Genomic DNA, 23,736 nt, shown 5'->3' with positions numbered 1-23,736 from the left:
TCAATATACACAGACACACACACACTTAGGTACATATATTGAATGTACAGTGGCTCATTCTCTAGGTAGAGAAGAATGCCTTGCTGGAATCTACACTCACATGTTGACAGCTTCAAGTAAGGATGCATGTATTTGGCCCTCTGCATTCATTCCATATCTTACCAGCTGCTTTTAAGATTTCACTCTGAAGGGTTTGCATCCTCAGCCAAGAGAACAAAGTGGAAACATATAGACTCCCTCTGTGGCCTGTTCTGCAGGCATACGGCAAGCATTTGGAAGGGAGAGCAGGCCGGAGAGGTGGTAGCTCCAGATGCCCTGCTGAGAAGTGTGAGTGCAGGGAAGGTGTTGGCCTGGGAGGTGGAGGCATGGCATGGAGCTGGGGAAGCCCGGGCCAATATCTCCACATGTCTGGGCTCTGGTTTCTTCTCCAGCAAGACTGAAGGGCTGCACCAGATTTGAGCCGAGGATGTGATGGCCAAGAATTGCTCCAGTCCATTCTCATGACCTCCTTTCCTCCAGAAATCTGCCAGACAGGGCCATCCTGGCAGGACAGCTGAGCCAATCACTTTGTAGTCCCCAGCCCCACATTCACCCACCTAGAACCAGGTCGGGACAAATATCAAGGGCAGTTCTGGAAGGGGAAATATCACAGGTGGCAGAAGGCACTGAGGGTGGGTGTGGACGTGACTGTGGTGGGCAGTGTGTCAGGAGGGTCTGTCCCACCCTCTTAGCTCTGGCAGAAATATATATATATGGCACAAGTGTTTTTCTAGCCTCAGCCTGGGAACTGTCTGCATCTCCCAGCAGCCTGTCCTATACCTTTCTTTTCTTAGCCGTGCAGCAGAAGAGGGCTCTAAAAGCTGAGGTCTGAGACAAATGGCTTGATGACTGGGCTTTGGGGCCAGTTTGGTCATGAGCTTCCCTTGGGGCCACTCCCATTTTCAGGAGAAAGAGCCTTGGTGGACCCCTGGGGAAGTGTGGTCCCCAGGCCTGGGAAAGAAGGGGCATAGAGGAGTGAACCCGGGCCCTGAAGAGCGGCGGGCAGAAGTGGCTTTGCTGAAGCCAAAGCTGTGGGCTCCTCTCTCCACCTCAACTGCACAACAGCATGTGGCAGTGCCCAGTTCCTCCAGGCACTGGTTGTACCCTTCCCTAAGTAACAGATAGCAAGGAGTGAAAGCCAGGCTTCTCCCTTCAGGAATCAAGCCTTTTTGCAGGTGGGGAGGGGGTGACAGCCATTAACGTCTTTCGGAACTATTGGAAACTGTGGGCCTTCTCCCCTCAATAATGCCCGTGTGCGTCGTCCACATTCTGCAGCCTCTTGGGAGGACTCGCGTGCCTCTCCACAGGACCCCAGGCACAATGCTCCCCAGTGTATGTTCCCTGTTCCACCTGCAGTCAGATCCCCTTCAGGGAAGGTGGCTGTTAGAATGCAGATTCCACGGCCCCACACTGGATCTGCGGAATCAGAATCTTTCAGGTGGGGAAGCCTTGGAATCTGCCCTGAGATTTTCCTTGAGAACAAACTCCTCATGTGAGAGAAGCCCCCAGAGCAGGATCCTCATAACAAGGACCCCAGCTGGCCCTGATGTTGGAGGAAAGTTTTGGGATTAAGAGAGGGCCAAGGGTAGGCTGGCTGATCTCCCCGTGCTGGGCTGGGAAGAGCATGGGATTGGGAGCCAGGAGTTCTGTGTTCTGGGCCCGGTACTTCCTTGAGCCACGTCAGTGATTCAACTCCTGAGGCCTCCCGCTATTCTTTGCCTCATTGAGGGGGTGGAAAGACTGGTGGGTAAGGTTTGTCCACCAGCCTCCATTTAGCATTTATTGGCCTGCTAGTGTGGCCTCTGAGCAGGCCCAGGGAAGGATCTTTGGGCTTCAAAGCCATGTATCCACCCACACTGTTTGTTGCCAGGTGGTTTTACCTGGAGGTTTTTTTTTTTATTTCTTTCATTGTAGTGGCTTGGCTTCTCATTTCTGAAAGTTTAAAAAATATGTACATGTGGCCGAGCACGGTGGCTCATGCCTAATCCCAGCACTTGGGGGGGGCGCTGAGGCGGGCGAATCACCTGAGGTCAGGAGTTCAAGACCAGCCTGGCCAACATGGCCAAACCCAGTCTCTACTAAAAGTACAAAAAAATTAGCCAGGTGTGGTGGCGGGTGCCTGTAATCCCAGCTACTTGGGAGACTGAAGTAGGAGAATCGCTTGAACCTGGGAGGCGGATGTTGCAGTAAGCCGAGATCACACCACTGCACTCCAACCTGGATGACAGAACGAGACTCTGTTTTAAAAGAAAAAAAAGTGCATATATATTTATATATATATATTCCCACACTTGTATTTTTGTATTATAAAAGTGACATATGCACATTGCAAAAAAAAGTATTCAAACATTACAGAAATGCCTCTCTTCCCATGGCCAACCCTGATCGTATTTCTCAGAGATAACTCTTTACTAAAAATTTGATTCTAAGTTTTAATTTTTTAAAAAAGCACATAGAGCAACAGTGGGACAAAGAACACCTGTGGAGTGTTTACTCCTGATCAGGCAATGTACTTATAAGGAAACCTCACAGTAGCCCTGGGAGGTACGGACCTCTCACTCTAGTAAGGGTTGAAGAAATTTAATATACACATATACATACACACAAACACCAAACATTTATTTGCACAAAAGTGGGATGATGTTATCCTTATTATACAACTTGATTCTTTCATTCTTAATGTATCACAAACAATTTTACAGAACTGTGCCTGCTGAACATTTTAATATCTACAGTGTTCAATGATATGAAATCAGAATTAAGCAATACCCAAATGATTTTTTTTTTTTTTTTTGAGACTGGGTTTTCCTCTTGTTGCCCAGGCTGGAGTGCAATGGCATGATCTTGGCTCACTGCAACTTCTGCCTCCAGGTTCTAGTGATTCTCCTGCCCCAGCCTCTCAAGTAGCTGGGATTGCAGGCATGTGCCACAATGCCCAGCTAGTTTTGTATTTTTAGTAGAGACAGGGTTTCTCCATGTTGGTCAGGTTGTTCTTAAGCTCCAGACCTCAGGTGATCCACCTGTCCCGGCCTCCCAAAGTGTTGGAATTATAGGCATGAGCCACCACGTCCAGCCTGATTTTTTATTATTACAAATAGTACTGCAGTAAACTACTTTTTTTACATGTATCTTTGTGTATTTGTGTATTTCTGTAGGATAAATTTATAAAAGTAGAAACAGTAGATCCAAAAGGGCATGCGTTCTCACATTAAATAAAGAAATCCCCAAGACCGGGTAATTTATAAGAAAAGAGGTTTAATTGGTCCACAGTTCTGCAGGCTATACAGGAAGCGTGGCAGCATCTGCTTCTGGGGAGACCTCAGGAAGCTTTCACTTGTGGCAGATGGAGCAGGCATCTTACACGGCAGGAGCAGGAGGAAGAGAGTGAGCGGAGAGGTGCTGCACACTTTTAAACAACCAGATCTCACGAGAACTTACTATCACGAGAATAGCACCAAGGGGATGATGCTAAATCATTCATGAGAAATCCACCCCCATGATCTCATGATCCAGCTGCCTCCCACCAGGCTCCATCTCCAACACTGGGGACCACAACTCGACATGGGATTTGTTAGGGACACAGATCCAAACCATATCAGCATGTAAATGAAAAATTTTTAATACTTTCCGAACAATCTGGATAACAGGAAATGAAATGTATTTGAATGTCTCTTCTAAGTGCTGAAGGTATTTTCAAATCCAAGTTCAAATATGAGGCTGGCATCTGGACATTTGTTTCCCAGAGCTGGTTTTAGATTCTTGGTTCTGCAACTGAACGGTTATGAAACTTGGAGAAACAAAGAAAATATGCCTTTCATCGCTCCGGGGCTCGATTTTTTCCATGTGAAGCGTGGTAAAATACTCTTTCTGAAACCTGTTTTTGCTCTAACACCCCCCGATTTGATTAGTGCTTTAGCTCTCTGCCTTTGTTTTCCTATTTATAAAAAAGAATTTTATTCCTTTGGCCTTCCAGGATCAATTAGTCAATGGATCCATTAATGAAGAACTTTCAACCTTGAAGTGCTAAGTAGTTCTGTTATTGCTTGTAGAGCAAGCTGATCTTGGCTGCATGTGATGTAAAACTGCTGCGACTTCTAAAATCATTGCTGAGTCTTTAAGAGAACAAGATACTTATTGAATCCAAAAGGCCACTCTGTCTCAGCACTCTGGCCTGTGGGGTTGAAGAGAGGCAGGTGTTTGGGAAGGGGATGTTTGGGAAGGAGGTGTTGGGGAAGGGGGAAGGAGGTGTTGGGAAGGAGGTGTTGGGGAAGGATGTGTTTGGGAAAGAGGGGTTTGGGAAGGAGGTGTTGGGAAGGCGGTGTTGGGAAGGAGGTGTCTGGGAAGGAGGTGTTGGGAAGGAGGTGTTTGGGAAAGAGGTGTTTGGGAGGGAGGTGTTGGGGAAGGAGGTGTTTGGGAAGGAGGTGTTTGGGAAGGAGGTATTTGGGAAGGAGGTATTTGGGAAGGAGGTGTTTGGGAAGGAGGTGTTGGGGAAGGAGGTGTTGGGAAGGAGGTGTTTGGGAAGGAGGTGTTGGGGAAGGAGATGTTGGGGAAGGAGGGGTTTGGGAAGGAGGTGTTGGGAAGGAGGTGTTGGGGAAGGAGGTGTTGAGAAGGAGGTGTTTGGGAAGGAGGTGTCTGGGAAGCCTGATCAGGTATCACATCTCCCTTGGGAATCTTGCCTTCTTGCAGTGAGTATTTGCAACTGTATGTCCCTTAACAAAGAAGGACTTGTGTGGACCACATCCTCACAGAACACAGCATGTATTACTTGAAGGACTGACCCAATCTGTGTCTGTGGTGTTTGGGACAATAGCTGAGATAATAAGGCCTTCCAATTCCCCCAGGTTCTCCAATCATGCCACATGACCCTCTTAACATCTCTGATACAATAACCAGAGAGGGGATAGTCATCCCCATTGTTAAGATGCAGATGCAGAAATTCAGAGGGGGGTGCCGACTGTCTCCTATCACATGGCAGCAGCAGGGGGCAGAGCTGGACAGTCCCAGCTCCATCCTGGTTCTGCTGCCATGGGTCTGGGGTGCGTTACTCCCTGGCTCCTTTCTGCTGGCTCTTTTTAATGGCCGGACTCCTCTTGGGAGCCCTGTTCAGTCTAGGCTTATCCAGCTGAGAAGGTGCAGCACTTTGGCATTTTGAGGGACACGTACAGGATGCAGCATGGAATGTCTCTGAATTTGGGATCCTGCCGATGGTAAGCTTTAATTTCTAAAACACAAGAAAGAAGAAAGTTAAATGGCTAAAGATTATCTTTAAGATTGTTGCTTCCCAATCTGTCCTCATCCATACCCTTGGGAGCTGGTTTTGAAGAAAGTCCTGCAGTGAACTGTAATATCTGGGCCAGAAATAGACAGGGATGACTTACTTGGCTAGTTAGGTGGAAGGTGGATTTTTATTTTCTGGCATCCATGGCCTGAAAAGGAAGCTGAGCTTTTAAGGAAGGATCCAGGTAGCATTGATGGTGCTGTAAGGGGTCCAATTGCACCAAGAATTAAAAAGGCCTCTTGAAACAAGTGAATCAAAATGAAACCACCAGACAGGACTCCCCCAGACAAGATTCAGAGGAAACTTAAACTTGATCAGTTTCTCCTGCAACCTATCATGTCCTTCCCCTGCACACACCTTCTCCCCTTCCCTTGAAAATCTCAGTTCTCTCCCCTCCCAATCCCTGCCCCATCCCCACCCCAACCTCCACTTCCCTCATCTGTAGCATAACAGGAAGGAGAGTAAATGGGATTGGCTCAGGCACTTTAAAACATCAAGGGCCAATGGCTGTTCTTCCTTTGGTTCCATATCTCCCTTTTCCAATATTCTTTTTCCTTCCAGGGACTGTGTGTTTGAATTTTAAAAGAGCAGTGGATACCCATCAACACAAAGAAATCAGGAATGGAGGCAGTGGGAAAGTAAGGGAATTTTCTATCTTCCAGATAATCATGAAGATGAATACTGCATATTTCTCAATAGCATGTAGGGGCTGTTATCAATTAGAAAGGGAAGGCAGAACGAGCACAAGAGAAATGCACTGACTCCACAGTCTAGAAAGGCAGTTAGGATAAACTGCAGTCAGCAACACCCAGGCACAGTTCCTAGATCTGCTCACAGGGAAAAGCCCTTTTCTTGGCTTCTGAATTAATGCCTGGATCTTTGGGTCAGAATAGTGTTTGGTAACTTTCAGAAGAGTTCAGAAGCTTATATTGACCACTTGGCCCCAGTGTATGTGGATCCTTTTTTTTTTTTTTTTTTTTTTTGAGACAGAGTCTCACACTGTTCCCAGGGCTGGAGTGCAATGGTGCAATCTCGGCTCACTGCAACCTTCGCCTCCTGGGTTCAAGCGATTCTCCTGCCTCAGCCTCCCCAGTAGCTGGGATAACAGGCACCCGCCACCATGCCCAGCTAATTTTTTGTATTTTTAATACAGACAGGGTTTCACTATATTGGCCAGGCTGGTCTCGAATTCCTGACCTCGTGATCTGCCCACCTCAGCCTCCCAAAGTGCTGGGGTTACAGGTGTGAGCCACCACACCCAGCCCAGTGTGGATCTTTGGCAGAGAAAATGTACTATAGTTACCAGATTGTTGGACTAGGGCCCTGAAATCTACTTCTTTTCCACCATGCAGTCTCCTATCCAGTCTTCAAAACCCAAGCCAAACACCACTTTCTTTGAGACACCTTCCTGGCCTCCTTCATGTAGATTTACTCCATTCTACCTCTGTGATCCTATGGCCCTGTGTTCACATCTCAGGGCACACACTGTATAGCAAGTAGCACATCACATGCCTGCTTCATCCACTAATCTGTGAGCTTCAGCTCAGGCTGAGGCCATTTTTGTAGCTCTTGAATTTAGCACAGTATACAGCACCCAGCAGATGCTCAATAAATAGTGAATGGGCCGGGCGCAGTGGCTCTCGCCTGTAATCCCAGCACTTTGGGAGGCCAAGGTGGGCGGATCACGAGGTCAGGAGATTGAGACCACGGTGAAACCCCGTTTCTACTAAAAATACAAAAAATTAGCTGGGCGTAGTGGCCGGCGCCTATAGTCCCAGCTACTCAGGAGGCTGAGGCAGGAGAATGGTGTGAACCCGGCAGGCGGAGCTTGCAGTGAGCCGAGTTTGCGCCACTGCACTCCAGCCTGGGGGAAAGAGCGAGACCCCGTCTCAAAAAAAAAAAAAAAAAAAAAGAAAGTGAACGAATGTGTACTTGCCCTGCCACTAACTAGTTATGTATCTTAGACAACTCATTCACTTATCCTCACTGGGATTACTCATTTAGGGTAATGAGTAATAGGGATGGCACAATTTGTGTGACCAATGGGATTATTACGTAGTGCAGAAGAGATAAGATGTGTTCTTAATATAGATATGCTACACAATCACAAAATTCCCAGAGCTGGAAGAAATTTGGAAATCATCTAATACAATGGTTTTCAGAAATTTGAAGCCAAAGAACTGTTTTTTAAGGAAAGCTAACAGGAAAGTCCAATATTTTGAACTAATCTTTTTTTCATAAAAGATAAAAGATAAATGTAAGCTTCTCCAGTTGAAGACCCAGCATACTCTCTCCTTCCTCTCCTCTCCTTTCACCTCCATCCTGGGGATGCAAGAAGCACAGTTTGAAAACCAACCTCTCACTTTAGTGAGAATAAGCTGAAGCCCAGAGAAGGCAGTGAATTTCCTAAGGTCACAGGGCTAGTTAGAAAGAAAAGTAGACCAGGGAAGGAATTAACACATGAAGACTGCAGTGATATGCAGGACAATAGCTAGTCCTTGAAAAAACAACATACTTAGTGCATACCTATATAATATTAGGGGTGGTCTGTTGTTGTTTTTCCTTTGAGACAGGGTCTCGCTCTGTCTTCCAGGCTGGAGTGCAGTGGTGCCATCATAGCACACTGTAACCTTGAATTCCTGGGCTCAATTGATTCTCCTGCCTTGGCCTTCCGAAGTGCTGGGATTACAGGTGTAAGCGCCCAGCACCACATATTATGTTTAATTCTTGCAATATTCTGTGAGGAAGTTAGGGCTGTGATGATTTCTGAGATAAGGAAACTGAGGCTTTAAAAAATGGGCTTGAATAACATTCCATGGTCAGTTGTAGTAGAAGTAAAAGTAACTAGTAGCTTTATTGAGCACCTAATATGTGCCAGTCACCTTTGTAAGCACGTTACACATATTACCTCATTTAATTATCCAACAACCAGCACCATCATTAGTCATAATTTTACAGAAAAGAAAACTGAGGCACAAATTGGTTGAAGGAGCTGTTTTGGAATCCCTGCACCAGTCTGATTCCATGCAAGCTCTTTTTGCTACATCATGCCGATCTGAGGTCCTGAACCCAGGTGCTCTGTCTCTTAGCCCAGTGCCTTCTCCAAATGCTACTTGATATGAAAGAATCCTGAAAGAGTCCTGAAAGCACATTCTGTTATTTGCACTTGATGGTGGAAGAATGAGGAACCTTATTTGTATTCAGGGTACTTCTCAGACTCCCTCTAAGACCCTGATCTTTTTCCTTCTGGTACTAATTTGCCCTGTTCAGGGCTGGTCAGTACGACTCACCTCCTTCTGGATGGACCGGGTGAGAAACAGGGAGACCTCCTCCAGGCTCTGGGGTTTGAGGTCATTCACTGCCAGAAGATGATCTCCGTGGAAAAATATGCATCCCAAACGTGGGGGGCCTTCCCACTGAGACACACTGCAGTGGGAATACAACATCCAACACCAGTGTGAGGCTCAGCTGGCCAGGAGGGCAGGGCACGCAGGGTCTCCTGATTCTAGGTCACGTGGCACCACCTCTGAAGTAGACTGTCTCCTTCTGTTTAGAATATTGTTTCCTCTGTCACTACAATAGGAGCCTAACCCTTCCTCCAAAGCCCAGCTCAAATTATACCACCCTTACAAAGGCCCATGAAATCCTACATCCCATTCCTCTGCTATAATTCATCTCCCCTACCCCTGGACTTCTATTACATTGTGTGAGTACCTGATTTGTTACATTTTTAAATAAAATGCATTTTACATTTACTTGTTTTTGTGGCTGTCTTTTTCTTACCAGGTTACATGACCCCAGAAGTATGATGTCACCTTTTTGTTTGTTTTGTTTTTTAATTTTTAAAACCCCATGGTTCCAAGTAAAGAAAGAGTGCTCAGCGTTTGTTGGAAGTGAGGGTGTAATGATTATACAATGAATATATAATGAACAAATAAATGAATTAAGGAATGTAGCAGCTCAGTTATGGAGGAGTCCACAGTTTCAGTCAAGTGTGTATTGAGCCTTGGATTGTGGACTATTTAAAAAAAATGGAAGGTGTGGTTCCTCCCTTCTTAGAACTTATAAGACAATTAATGTGTAGTGTTTACATTAAAGAGTTTTCTTCCCTTATGAAGATGAAATCTTCCATCAAAATAAATTACAAAGTCTTTTTAAAAAAATGCCATATCAAATAGACAGTGATTGCTTTAAGAAAATTCTCTGCCACACAGTCTTTTGTGTCTGTGTCTGTGACTAGCAGTTTTTGTTTTTTGTTTTTTTTAACCTTGTGTCTGGAAGTCTTAGAAGCTGATATGCTTTCTTCTTTTAGGCCTCTGATTCTTGTTGACTTCACTAATTTCACTCATTCATCAAATACTATCCCAGCCCATTCTTCCTCCCTTGGAGGAGTCAGAAATGGCTGCTTCCTGAACTTTTGGGTCCTGTTATTCCCCCTGCTTACCTCCAGGCTGACTTTTCTGCACAACAAGACCCTGATTTCTGCCTCAATCAAAGATTTTTTTGTAACAACAGCCAGTCAACAGTCCAAGCTCCCCCACCCCAACCCTAGTCAGTGTTGCCAAATACACTGTTTCAAGATGTAATTGTTCTCTTCAAAGCTTCCAGCCCCATTTATAATCCACAACAGTCAAATCTCCAACCTACCATATCCGTCCTGCGGCTTCTGTGAGAGCAAGATAGTTGATGACATCAGGAGGAGAAAGGAAAACGTTCAGTTTCTCCACTTGGCTTTCATCAGGGATATTACTATGAACAAGACATTTGTAAAAGTCACATCAGGCAACTGACCTTGGCTTTCAACTGTACTTTCTGAGTAGACTTTTGGCCTCTATTTCTGAGATGATATTGTCCAGGTAAAGGTTGTCCAAAACATTTGGAGAATAATATAAATTTAAGTTACTGAAAAATCCTCTTGGGATGTGGTAGTGGATGGTAGGCTATGGGAACAGAGGGAAAAATGGACTAAACTGGTTATGTAACTGTCCACATCAGGCCGGTCTGCATATTTCTCTGCTGGAAATGATTTCATAGAAGAAGGCATGGAAAAGATTTAAAATTACATCAATCGTACCAAATGCTCTTGGTAAAACTTAAAGCCTAAATAACCCCCTCCTGGTCTATAACTAAGTCTCATGCAACTTGCATGTCCATAATTACACTCATGGGAAAACTGAGTGACATGCTACTCAGATTGGTGTGGATCCCAAGTCCTGGGACCTGAAAGAGTAGCCAAGGGGGAATTTTTAAAAATAGCTGAAAATGCCACCCCCCGCCCCAGGAACTGCTTTACTTAAGATCTATCATCCCCTCTCCTTGGCCACAACATCAATGACAGGGAGAAGATGGTCAAGTTTTTGGCTGACTTGGAGATTTTTAGGAACAGCTTTAAAATTTAAATTCTAAGTTAAAAAAAAAAAGTGGGAGGGAGGCTGCCTTGCTCTTAGGGTCCATCAAGTTTTAGAAATTAGAGCTTTACTTGATTAATATAGACAATTGCACAACAGTTAGTGAGGCCGACCCCTTTTGGTCATTTGTGGTCTGTGCTTCCACATCGGCAGGGGAAAGACACCAATCAATTCCTGAGCCTTGTTCTTGCAGGTGGAGGTCCCCATCCTGGGTCTCTGGAAGGGTCTGGTGTTCCTCTTTGCTGCTATCCACAGACTCATGGGATGTCTCTTTGAAAAAACTAGAGCATAAGAAGTTAAAACAAGCCCTATTTTAGCATGTGTTTTTACAGTGTTCCCCTGCGTGTGTCAGATTTAAGTAGCTAACAGCCATGTGAAGACTAGCAAGGTCTTGACGTATGTCCAACTATCAGAATCACAGCCACAGCTAGCATCAAATTCAACAAACTTTCCTTCTAAAAATAGATATGGAATCAAAATTACCCTTTACAGTGTTTGGAGGACAGAAGTGAGAGTATGAGAGACATAAATGCAAAGTAGAAGATAACTTCCTCAGGAGACGGAAAAGGTCCTGAGGATGTCATCGGTGGTTTTCTGTGGGAAGAGACATGACTCCCTCATTTTTTGTGTGTTGAGACGACTGAATAATATGTGGAAACTGGTCTCTGATAATGTTTGGCATCAGTTTGTCAACTATTGAAATGAACTGACAATCATTGTTCCTTAACAGCAGATGAGCAAACATCAAATTTTGAAACGGCATTTTGACTTACTAGGATTCCATTGGCTCATAATGACACTCGATTCTTCCAGAGACCTGGTCTGGACCATCAGTTTCAATGGATTCACCAGAATCACTGGAAGCAATGATATTATCCAACTGCAGATAAGAGGAATAGATGTAAGAATCCCAGTTTACCGATAAGTCAGGTACCTTCTTATTTCTAGTATTAACAGCTCTGGGCTCTGATATAGAGGTACGGTTTCCAGTGGATGAACGTGGTTCTCATTTGAGAAATATCAACCAACCTTACCTCCGCGAGACTGAACCAGCAAAGCTTCTGGAGGACTCAAAGTCAATTTTCTTCTCCTGGATCCCTCATGCTCCGGATACAAGTGTTATTTCTATTGAACTAAATTGCTGTTTATCTTTCTGTTTCACCATTAGGCACTTAATGACATGAAAGCATTTCCCCAATCAGTTCTACTATAGAATCATGGCACTTGGCTGGGACAAAGACTCTGACACAATGTGAAGCTGGTCTCAGGTTACTATGCTCACAGGCAGCCCAAGTGGCTCCAGGGCCATTACAATGTTCTAGAAAAATACTGCCCTTAGGAAGCTCTCCATAGCCCCCTTAGAACAAAGAGAGTCACTTGTGGCAATGATTGCTCAAAAACTCTAAGGCCTACCTAAGTTCACCGTTAACCCATGATGGAAACCTTCCTTCCAGTCAAGCCAGTCTTCCCATTGGCCCCCTGCAAATGGTTCTGTTCCATCGCCATGTTCATGCTGTCTTCTTCACCTCGAGTGCCATCTTTCCTTTCGGCCTACTGAAATCATGTTCAGGCCTGGCTGAAGTCCCACAGCCCACTCTGATCACCTCAGCTACGGCAGAGCTCTCCTTTCTCTCAATTTCCATTGCATAGTTTTTTTACTTATTTATTTATTTATCTTTGGTCTTTTTAGCTGTTTTGTCTGCTTTACTAGACTTTACTTATCATAAAGTACCTAGCAAAGGCCAGGCCTATAACTGATGCTCAGTACACATCTGATTGGTTGGCTGAACTATCATAAAAGATTGCATCCCAGGAAACACAAATATGAAAATATTTTGGTGAAAGAAGAACTCTGTGCTCAAAGGAGCTTGGGAAATGCCATGTGTTGTATCTGACTTGACTATTTACAATGCACCACTGCATACTAAATGCTCTGAGAATTCTGCTAAGAAGCTTGTTTAACTTATTTTAACTGGGTGTTTCCGGAACTTATTTGACCCCAGAATGTTTCTTTTATATAAACATACGTCACCATCTTACGGAAAACCCCCAGTTTGGGAAATGACGCAGCATTCTCACCCTCCATTCTGTCTTCCTATCTCTCACTTCCATTCTCTTCTCTCTATAGTCCATGGCAGATATAGCTGCTCAGTTAATACTAATGGAGGATAATTCAGGTTTTGAGATTTCCCAACTCAGAAGCCATCGCTTCCCCTATGCTGTCTACAGAATGAAGTCAACTTGGCATTCAAGACCCATCATGGGCTGGCTCTTTTCTACTGTTTATCTCCCACTATGCCTTTCACGCACTCTAGGTTGCAGCCTCACTGAACTATTCCCCATACATGTATCAAATGGCACTTCATCCCAGAAGCCTTCCTCGACTCTGATAGAGAAAATCTGTTCTTTTTCTATTGCTTCCAGAGCATACGGACCACGTCTTTTGTGCAGCGTTATCCTGTGGTAACTGACAAGACTCTGCACTCTGACAGCAGGGTGATGTCAGGCTCATTACTTTAGCCACCATGCCCAGTACAGTACAGTGACTAGTGCTCAGAAGGCATTCAGTAAGGGCTTCCTACTGATCAATAGACTGATCGATACACAGCACACAACTGATCACCCAAGGACCTTGGCTCATATTATTCTTTCTGCTAAGAATGCAGAAAGACTCCTCAAGGCAATCCCCCACATCCAAATTTTACTCATCATGTATGGTCTAATGTCATCTCGTCCCTGAAATCTTCCTGATCTTTTCTTTGAAAGTCATCTCCTCCTCCCATAGCTCATGCACCCCTGGTATTTTATAAGCATCTCTCTTCAGCATAGAACCCTCTGTCTTGTATTACAGCTGTCTCCTAGTCAAGTGTCAGCACCATGAGCACGTCATCTGTATTTGATTTACTTCTGTGTTCCCACTGACCATAGCCTAATATTGCACGAAAAGTGCATGGCAGGGTTTCAGTAAATATTTGTTAAAGAAACAAATGATGAATGGACAAGAAGGGGTTACCTCTAAAAGAACACTTCGAGGAGTAAGATAATGATTCTCTTCCTTCACATCTTGAGTGGCTTCTGATAAATCTTGTAGGTGAGTTTGCCTAAATCCTGGAGAACTTTGTTCCATTAAATGCTGAAGAAAAGAGATAAAAATGCTTTGCTTTTTCTTTGCAAGAGATAGAATTAAATCACATGCATTCTAGAAAAGCCGTAATAAATTAGTTGGGTTAAAAAAGACCAGAGGGTCTTCCAAGATTACATCCAGAAGCTCACACAACTTGAACTTGCCTCTTGAGTCTGGGTCACCACTGAGGATGAAAACATATAAGCACATCACTCAGGCTTTTTTTCTCTACCGTTTGGAACAGTCACTCACAACAAGTGGTTTTCTCCTGTGGGTGGTATTCTTTTTTTTTTTTTTTTTTTTTGAGACGGAGTCTCACTCTGTCCCCCAGGCTGGAGTGCAGTGGCGCGATCTCGGCTCACAGCAACCTCCACCTCCTGGGTTCAAGTGATTCTCCTGCCTCAGCCTCCTGAGTAGCTGGGAATACAGGCGCACACCACCATACATAGCTAATTTTTGTATATTTTTTAGTAGAGATGGGGTTTCACCATATTGGCCAGGCTGGTCTCAAACTCCTGACCTTGTGATCCACCCGCCTCAGCCTCCCAAAGTGCTGAGATTACAAGCATGAGCCACCATGACCAGCCCTGTGGGTAGCATTCTAAGTCACTAAGCTCTGGAGTTGCTACCCTCATCTTTTTCCTGTAATCATCCAGTGCCATCTAAGAATGTAATTAACCCAGAATCAAGGCGTTGCACCTTTCCTGTTCCTGCTCCATATTTTTCTTTTGTGTTCTGTTCACACACTTCTATTGTTTCCACAGCAATGGAATTTGGTTGTGTTGATCACATGATAGTATGAATTATGGGTTTCCAGGTGATCTAGATTCAACCACTATTGCCTCCCCTTCCCCATAGATACAGAATATTCTACTAAAGTAGCTTCTTTGCATGGCAGAAAAATTCCAAGAACAATGCCTCAGAGCAGGGGGTTTGGAAAAGACCCTGAATGTTCTCTAGAAAAAAAGTCAAGTTTTAAAATACAGGTGTGTTTAAGTTCTGTCCACGTTTTAAGTTCCAAGCTCATGGAGCTGGATCATGCTGAGTTGGGGGTAAAGGCAGCCCGCTTAATTTAACCAACAACAACACCACCCAGCAAGGCAAACAGTACTGTTAACTCGAGCTGGTTTAAAAATCACTGGATCTATAGTGTGAAAAGGCAAAGTGACCAATAATGTTATCTCTAGGGGGAGGGAGATATCATGAGTGAAAAGCAAGAGGCACTTACAGACAAGGGTGAAGCTTCCTAACTGCTGCATACCACCGTTTCTACTCACTAAATGAAGAACTGAGGTGAGGTGTTTGGCATGGTGAATTTGATATGCTACAAAAAGCTTTCAAAATAGTTGGAGAGCTACCAACTAGATAAAACAAGGGACTAGGACTCATTAGATGTGCTTGGTATACATGGACAGGGTAAAGTCAATGGATAAGTCTCTAAGAGACAAAATAGTATCCGTGCCAGAGAACAAAACCACTCGGCATGTTTATGACTAATATCCCAAGTTGGGAACATTGCAAATCCAAGAAAGCTGAAGGTCCAATTACAAGTCGCTTTCAAGAGGCAGGTACATTATATTTTATGTCTTCAAATGGATTTCATTAGAAATGAGGAAGAAGTGATAGACAGCTATAATGAATGAGAAGTGAGATTGATCAGGGTAAAGGGAAGAGATTAACAAGAAACTCAGCCTTTGCCTGAGGAGTACAGACAGAATGGGCAGAAATCAGGTAGTGTCTGGGAAATCTTTTGGCAGAGGGATCTGTGCCCTCTGCGTGAAAGAAAGGAAGCAAGTTGCCAGCTAGGTTTTGGTTTAGCAAAGGGGTCTTACCCTAGCATACCCAAAGCATATCAAGAGCATCTAAAATGAATGAATACACTGAGAGGTATTCAGGGCAGGCCCTCAGTGAGGCTCATCTGTGGTATGGGATAAACATCAGGGCTAAGAATCTTTCTTATAGTGCATCGGGCTTTGAGGAAGGTGGGCATGGTTAAATTCAATTGCTAATTGGTAAGATTTTTAGGCATTAGCTGACTCCCAGGTGTGGTGTCCTGAGAAAGAAGTGAGCCCCATTACCTTGTCTTGGAGACCATTTCTTGGTGAGCTGGAGCCAACAGCCTCTGATGTGCTGGAAGGGCCAAGGAGAAGGCTGGAGTAGAAGAGGGTTCTTTTATTACCCAATGAGAGTTCCTCCTGCTCACAAAAAAAGGAATCAGTCAGGGCACAGTTGATCTCTGTCTGGAATGAAACGGCAGCCTCTCTACCGGGCTCCTTGCCTCCCGTCTTTTCCCATAGCGATCTAACATTCATGCCGCTGGCCTGCCAGCATTATTTCACCAAGACAAGAGCCAAACTTGTCTCTCTCCTGTTTCCAAACCCTTGAGGACATTTAGCCTGACCCTCAGAGATGACCAGCGTTTTCCTCAACTTGTCTCCTCAACTGTGTCTCTTTCTGACACCCTCCACCCCAGTTCCCTTTGCTCTAATCACTTCAGTCTACTTGAAGACATGCCTTGATTTCTCCTTCTCTTTGGCTTTTGCTGTAAGCATGGAACAACCTAGAAAACATGTCAAAAAAAGATACCTAGGGACCAAAGTTCCATCTATAAAGGTCTGCCCTGAGAAAGGAACATTAGCAGAGGCCCTTTTGAAATAAGTTTAAAACTTAAAACTGCTAAGCATGTACATGAAAGATACATGATATTAAAAATGCAAGATACATGTAAAACATTTTTATAGAAACTGCCCTAGACTTATTCAAAAGGGAGCTTGTCATGCACCTTGAATAACAATGATGGAAAATACTATATTCTAGCTACTACTTAAAAATGTCACAGTTAACTTTTCTTCCCTCTAACACAATAATAAAAATCTGAAGTGTCTGTACTTTAGCTCTCTCACAAAACACAAAAGAATTTTTTTCGTTAATCATAAAAAGTAATAAGGATGTACATTTTCTCACTTATTTATTCCTTGTATTAAAGCCAGTTACTAAGGAGGCAAAGGAAAGCTACCATTGTTTTCTATTGAAAGAGGGTTGTGTTCAGGTGCCCTGTTATTTTATTAGTGATATGGAGTCACCTCTGTGTTCTGCTGTGTTGCTTTTATATCCTGGCAAAATGATGACATGAAGGAGACCCAGTCTTTAATCTTCTCCCTGTTGATAGGAATAAACTTTCAGTTGGCATGTGGCAACAACAGTGCCTTTTGAACCAGAGAAGGATTCTTTTATGAATGTTAGAATGGTGGTGAGAGCAGGTACCAGCGAAATAAGAATTTTTCCTAAGTAGCTAAATGGCCTCGCCACCTCCACATTTGCACACTAGAATTAATGCTCAGCCACCTCTGCAAGGAAAGCTCAGAGAAAGGGAAGAAAAGTAGAAAATAATAGTAGTAGTCACAGGGTTTGGGGCTTTCGGCTTTGACACTGATTTTCTTTGTGTTCTCAAGCAAGCCCCCTAACCTGTCAGTGCCATTTTTGTGTAACTATGCAGGTGGGCCTTCCCTTAGGGAGTGCATGTGTTGATGAAGAATGTGCTTGAATGAATTTGTATAATCACATCTTTTCTATGGACTCACAGGACAACTTAAAAGGAAGCTTTGGTCAATCTGAAACAGATCAGGATTTTTCATATGTTGGCTTTGGCATTGTCCGCCTCCTCTGCACAGTCTCTCCCACACCAGCTTTGCCTCTCCCTCAAGCAGATAATCATCCATGAAGAGTCCACTAGGCACCTTTGCTAGGACCAGAAGCCCCTCTTAAAAACTGCAGACTACTTTGGGGGCAAGCCTAGTTCCTCCCTAATATATGTAGCTTGTGTAGATGTTTTTGTATTGGGTTCTTTTACATGGAATGCTTCTGGGGTGATGGTGACTGTTATTGGTTGAAATGTACCCTCCCCGCAAAAATACAATGAATTTGTATGTTTCAGTTCCATATCCCAATACTTCAGAATGTGACCTTATTTGGAAAGAGGGTCGTTGCAGATGTAATTGGTCAAGATGAGGTCATACTGGAATAGAGAGGGCTCCAAATCCAATATTACTGATGTTCTTATAAAAAGGGGAAATTTGGACACAGAGCTATGCACACAGGGAGAACACCATGTGAAGACTGGAGTTATGTTGCCTCAAGCCAAGGGAACTACCAATAGTTAGGAGAGGCCCCTGGAACAGATCTTTCCTTGGAGTCTTCAGAGAGAGCATGGCTCTACCCATACCTTGATTTCGGACTCCTAGCCCCTGGAACAGTGAGACAATAAATTTCTGTGTTCAGAGTTATCCAGGATGAGGTTCTTTGTTACGACAGCCCTAGGAAACTAGCTCAGTAACTTTTCAAGATATTTTAAAAAATAACTAAGATTGCCAAGATGGCATTTGAGGTTTGTAGCGTGGGTTCAGAACATGTTTATTGGTATAAAATGTTTTGTTTTTTGGTTTGTTTTTGTTTTGCATGCAGTAGACATTCTGTGTTATCTTCTCTCACCTGTCATGGCCAATGAGGAAGTATTCCCTGTTAGTGGTTCTGATGGACATGACCTCATCAGGGTGGCATTTAAACATCTTCTGCACAGATTGCATCTTTTCCTGGTTACTTATGCCAACTTCTACACTGGAATTTCTATTAGATATAGACACAAAGTATTAAACCAAGGTAAATACAGAAATAGAAAACTGACTAATATTTTATATTGGGATTCAAATGGAATAAAACTTCAGATGTGCTGGATCCATGTTTCCAAGATTGTCCAATAATTTTAGAAGATAAGTTTGGATTTTTTGATCTGGTTAATTAATTGAAATTATTTTGTTTAGCCTAAGATTCAAAAATTTCTATTTTAATTGGATTCTTGATTCCACAAATTATGTTTTTCAATTTTGGGGTGCACAATTTATTAAAGAGAAGACCAAAAAAAGCTGATCTAAATATTTTTTAAAACTCTATCTTGACTTTATAAAATGACAATTTCATCTGCTCCCTCTCATCCACAAGTTATGTGAATCAAACTCCTTAACTGAATGCCTGTTAATTAAAGACTTATCAAGTATGACATACAATATGAAACAAATATTCAACTATCTTTTAACTCAAAGTGCTCACTATTTTAGCTCCTATTCAGTCACAAATAGTATAATCAGCTTGAAGCAGGTTCCTTTGGTCAATTATGTAAATTTCAATTTGCATGCAACTTGTTACTGTTTGACTTTATAGTATTTGTTGTTATAAAAGTTTTCCTGCTTGGATACACACTGATCAATTTCAATGGAACCTCGGTGATGATGGTCTTTATAATAGGAAAGGCTAAAGCTCTTTTCCCCAGCCTTTGACAGGATGAAAAACCGCTTTTTCCAAGAGGTCTGAAAAATAAAAAGATTTTATGTCTTAGTTAAATCTCAGAGGAAAAGAAATGATTTTTAAAAATGCTCATGAGGCTGGTGGGAGGCTTGTTAAATCACAGCAAATACTTACCACAGAGGAGAACAGCTGAGAAGGTGGTGATTTAATAAAGTAATCTTGTTTGCAGACTTCATTTTCATAAGAAAATGTAAATTGTTTGCCTAATAAAAGTGAACAGAACTCAGTTTGTTCCTCATACATTTCTGAAAAGAACTGCCTGAATTGGAAAACACTGTTTATCTCTGGAAAGACCTTCAGATTATTCAGTAGTTATGGAAAAGGACACCTATAATAACCCAAGAAAACAAAGGACCAAATGTATGATTCTTATTCCTCCACAGCTGAGACCTTCATTCAAACAACATTTGAAACCATGTTAATTCAGCTCACACCTGTCTGGCTTTCTGTTTCTAGAGTATGTCGTTGGCTCTCTACGTGTGAGCAAAGATTTGGCTGTATTTCCATTGCAGAAGCATGATAATTCTGCATTGCCCTTTGGCTTAGCAAACAAGAGCAAAAGCACCTGCTATTAAAAATGAAGTGGCAAAAACTATCTGGGGAAGGGGGACAGGTAGAGTTGCTGCAGAAGTTGGAAAAGGAGTGCAGGTAAACACAGCCACCTCCCCAGAATTACTGGATACTATCCTAATAGCCCCAGCTATTACCAAATACTGTATTACCAAATCTTAAGTCTGTTTTCACTTAATAAAGAAGCTCTAATTTTTTAGTAAAGACTGCCCTTTCCAAAACTGAGTACAAACTAAACCTATAGCCTGGATGTGAAAGCAAATCCAAGCTAAAACAAAAACAAAAACAAACCCAAAATGAAAACAAAAATAACAACACTGTGTTTAACAACATTGGGTTTTTCTAAATCGTGAATATGATACATATTTATTGTAGACATTTTAGAAAATATAGAAAATATTAAAACTGCCTATAATTTCATCACTTATAGAGAAGCAGTTAACATTTTAGAAACTTCTTTATTTAATCACTTCTGCCACCCCGTTTTCAATAGTGAGTGGTTTTGCTTTTGTCTGCTAAGCCAAAGGGCAATATATACTGTCTCCCTCAAGTATTCAAGAGTGTCGATTAACACATGTGTGTGCTGAAACTACCTGAGGCCAGAGAAAGAACCATTAAAATACATCGGAGATTCAGAAAAAGTGCTTGTTACCTCCAGCCAGACTGGAAAAACTTATAATTTACAGGGCATTGGGTAGAGTACTCAGGAATGTCTTGCCTCAGTGTGAGGAATAATTAGCTCTACACTAATTACTAGCTCTACACTGAGCACTGCTCCAAACCCACCTAAAAAATCATGAAAGACTTAGAAGAAAGTTGTTTCCAAAAAATTTAACTGTATCCCAGAACAAAGCTCAAGATTCATAGGAATACAAAGATATTCAGGAACCAACAAGGTAAAATTTGCGATGTTTGGCAGTCGATCAAAGTTTACCAGGCATACAAAGAGGAAGGAAAACATGATCAATAATGAGAAGAAAGTCAATCAATCAAAACAGGCCTAGAACTGACACAGATGTTAGAATTGGCAGAGAAAGTAATTAAAGCAGTTATTATCACTATATTTTCAAGAAGTTAGGGAGAGATATAAAAGATATAAAGAAGACCCAAAGTGAAATTTTAAAGATGAAAACTACAATGTCTCAAAAAAACAGCAACAACACTGGATGGGAGTAAGAGCAGATTAAATATTGTACAAGAAAAGATTAGTGCACTTAAAGGCATGGCAACTGTAACTAACAACATAAACAAAGAGTTAGAACATAATTTAAAACTCAGAAAGAGCACCAGTACACTGTGGACAATTTCAAGTAGCCTAGTATATAAGTAATAGAAGTCCCTGAAGTGAGAGAGGGAGAAATAAAAAATATCTGAAGTAATAATGCTAACAATTTTATAAACCTAAAACTATAATCCCAGAGATCCAAGCAGTTCAATGAATCTCGGCACAAGATACACAAAGAAAAGTATACCAAGGCATGTCATAACTCAATTGTTCAAAACCAGCAATAAAGAAAACAAATCTTAAAAGTAGCCAGAGGAAGAAAAGACCTATTGCATACAGAAAAAAGACAAGAAACAGAGATATTGATTTCTCATCAGAAAAAAAATGCAAGCAAGAAAAAGTAAAACAATATATTTAAGGGTTGGGTGTGGTGGCTCACAACTGTAATCCCAGCACTTTGGGAGGCTGAGGTGGTGGATTTCCTGAGATCAGGGGTTTGAGACCAGCTTGCCCAACATGGTGAAACCCTGTCTCTACAAAAATACAAAAATTAGCTGGACATGGTGGTGCAAGCCTGTAGTCCCAGCTACTTGGGAGGCTGAGGCAGGAGAATGGCTTGAACCTGGGAGGCAGAGGTTGCAGTGGGCCGAGATAGCGCCACTGCACTCCAGCCTGGGCGATAGAGTGAGACTCCATCTCAAAACAAACAAACAAACAAGCAAACCATATTTAAAGTACTGAAAAAATACTCTCATTCAAAATTCTATATTCAGCAAAAATGTCTTTTAAAAATGAAGGCAATTTAACGACTTTAGATATATAAAGGCTGAAATAATTCATCATTAGGAGGCTTGCAGTATAAAAAATGTGAAGGGAAGTCCAGGAAGAAGGGAAATGATAACATAAAAATCTGAATTTAAACAAATTGAAAGCACCGAAATGGTAACTACTGGGATAAATGTATGAAATTATTTTCTTATTATTGAAAACATTAAAACATTAACTGTTTGAACAAAAATAAAGACAATGTATTGTGCAGATTATAACATATGTACAAGTAAAATGCATTCCAACAGTAGCATAAAGGCCAATAGGGAAAAATGGAAATACGCTTTTGTAAAGTTCTTTTATTATATGTGAATTGGTATACTATCACTTGAAGTTAGACTGTGATGTGTATAAACCCTAAAGCAATCACTAAAATAACAAAACAGAAAGTAATGACTAATAAGCCAACAAAGGAGATAAAATGGATTCATAAAAAATTCCATTATTCCAAAAGAAGGCAGAAAAGGGGGAAAGGGAGAACAAACAACAAATAGGACAAACAGAAAATAAATAATAATATGATACATTTAAACCTGACTATATCAGTAATTATGTTAAACGTAAATGGTCTAAACACCTCAATTAAAAAACAGAGATGACCAGATTGGATAAAAAAGCAAGACTCAACTCTATGCTGCCTGTGAGAAACACACTTTAAAGATGAAGATACAAGTGGGTTACAAGGAAATAACTGGAAAAAAAGATATGCTATGCCAACGCTAGTCAAAGAAAGCTGGAGTGCCTATATTAACATCAATGTAGATTTTAAAGCAAATAATATTACCAAGGACAAAGAATATCATTTCATAATAAAGGGATGAATTAATCCTAAGAGGACATAAAAATTTAAACATATATGCCCTTATAACATAGCTTCAAAATACATGAAGCAAAAACTGATAGAACTGCATGAATAAATGGACACATCCGCAATTATAGAGATTTCAATATCCCTCTCTCAAGAACTGATAGAACAAATAGTGCTAAAATTGATTTTTTAAATTTTGGATGCATTTTTAATGTTTTAAATAGTAAGTTTGCTAAGAGTTTTCAATCAAGAAGAGTAATGCTGGCCTCATAGAATGAGTAGAGAAATATTCCCTTCTCTTCAATTTTGTAGAAAATCAGCAAGAATACAGTAGGCTTGAACAACACTACCAACCAACTTTAACTGATTGATATTTATAGAACATTCCACTCAATGACAATAGAGTATACATTCTTCTCAAGGGCACATGCAACATTTATTAATATAGATGTATTCTGGGCCATAAAACAAGTCTCAATAAATTAAAAAGCATTCAAATCATATAAATCACGTTTTCAGAGCACTATGAAATCAAATTATAAATCAATAACAGACCTCTTAAAAGATCCTGAAATAAATAATCTCTAAATTTAAAAAATCCCAAAAATAAATTAGAAAGTTTTTTGAACTGGATGAAAATTAAAACACAAGGTATCAGAATTTGTGGATGCCACTAAAGCAGTACTTAGGGAAAAATTTTTTAATGGCTATGTTAGAAATGGCCATGTTTGAAAAGAACAAAAGTCTCAAATTAATTACCTCAGCTTCCACCTGAAACGTTTCAGGAAACTAAACTGAAAAAAAAAAGGAACAAATCTAAAGTCAATAGAGGAAGGGAGATGATAAAGATAAAAGTGGAATTCAATGAAAGAGAACACAGAAAAACAACAGAGACAACCAATGAAACCAAAGTTAATCCATTAAAAAGATTAAGTTAACAAACCTCTACCTAGGCAGATAGACCAGAAAAACTGGAGAGAAAACACAATTTGCCAATATTAGGAGGAGAGAGGGGACATATCTACAGAGTCTACTGATATTAAAAGGATAATAAAGAAATATTATAGACAACTTTATTCCAATAAATTTGGCAACTTA

At 41.6% G+C, this 23,736-nt stretch overlaps 1 protein-coding gene across 2 annotated transcripts; it reads right to left on the bottom strand.

Annotated features, from left to right (window-relative positions):
• Positions 1-5,009: 5,009 nt before the first annotated feature.
• On the bottom strand, positions 5,010-19,556 carry PLEKHS1 (pleckstrin homology domain containing S1). Of its 2 annotated transcripts, none has more exons than XM_054659911.1 (11): positions 19,322-19,556; positions 19,103-19,209; positions 18,338-18,472; positions 16,933-17,008; positions 15,928-16,044; positions 13,739-13,858; positions 11,499-11,605; positions 10,797-11,006; positions 9,965-10,066; positions 8,608-8,743; positions 5,010-5,260 (listed from the first exon to the last, which is right to left on the bottom strand). In XM_054659911.1, exons 1-11 carry the CDS (start codon positions 19,448-19,450, stop codon positions 5,081-5,083), a joined length of 1,419 nt encoding a protein of 472 aa, XP_054515886.1. In that variant the 5' UTR covers positions 19,451-19,556; the 3' UTR covers positions 5,010-5,080. The 2 variants fall into 2 exon arrangements, with proteins under 2 accessions (XP_054515886.1, XP_016774871.1); XM_016919382.4 differs by lacking the exon at positions 5,010-5,260 and adding an exon at positions 8,144-8,457 and having other exon boundaries at positions 10,839-11,006.
• Between the last annotated feature and the right edge of the window lie 4,180 nt (positions 19,557-23,736).

Source organism: Pan troglodytes, chromosome 8, assembly GCF_028858775.2.
Source record: "Pan troglodytes isolate AG18354 chromosome 8, NHGRI_mPanTro3-v2.0_pri, whole genome shotgun sequence".
NCBI classification, from domain to species: Eukaryota; Metazoa; Chordata; class Mammalia; order Primates; family Hominidae; genus Pan; species Pan troglodytes.
This window is presented reverse-complemented; position numbering and strand designations above follow the sequence as displayed.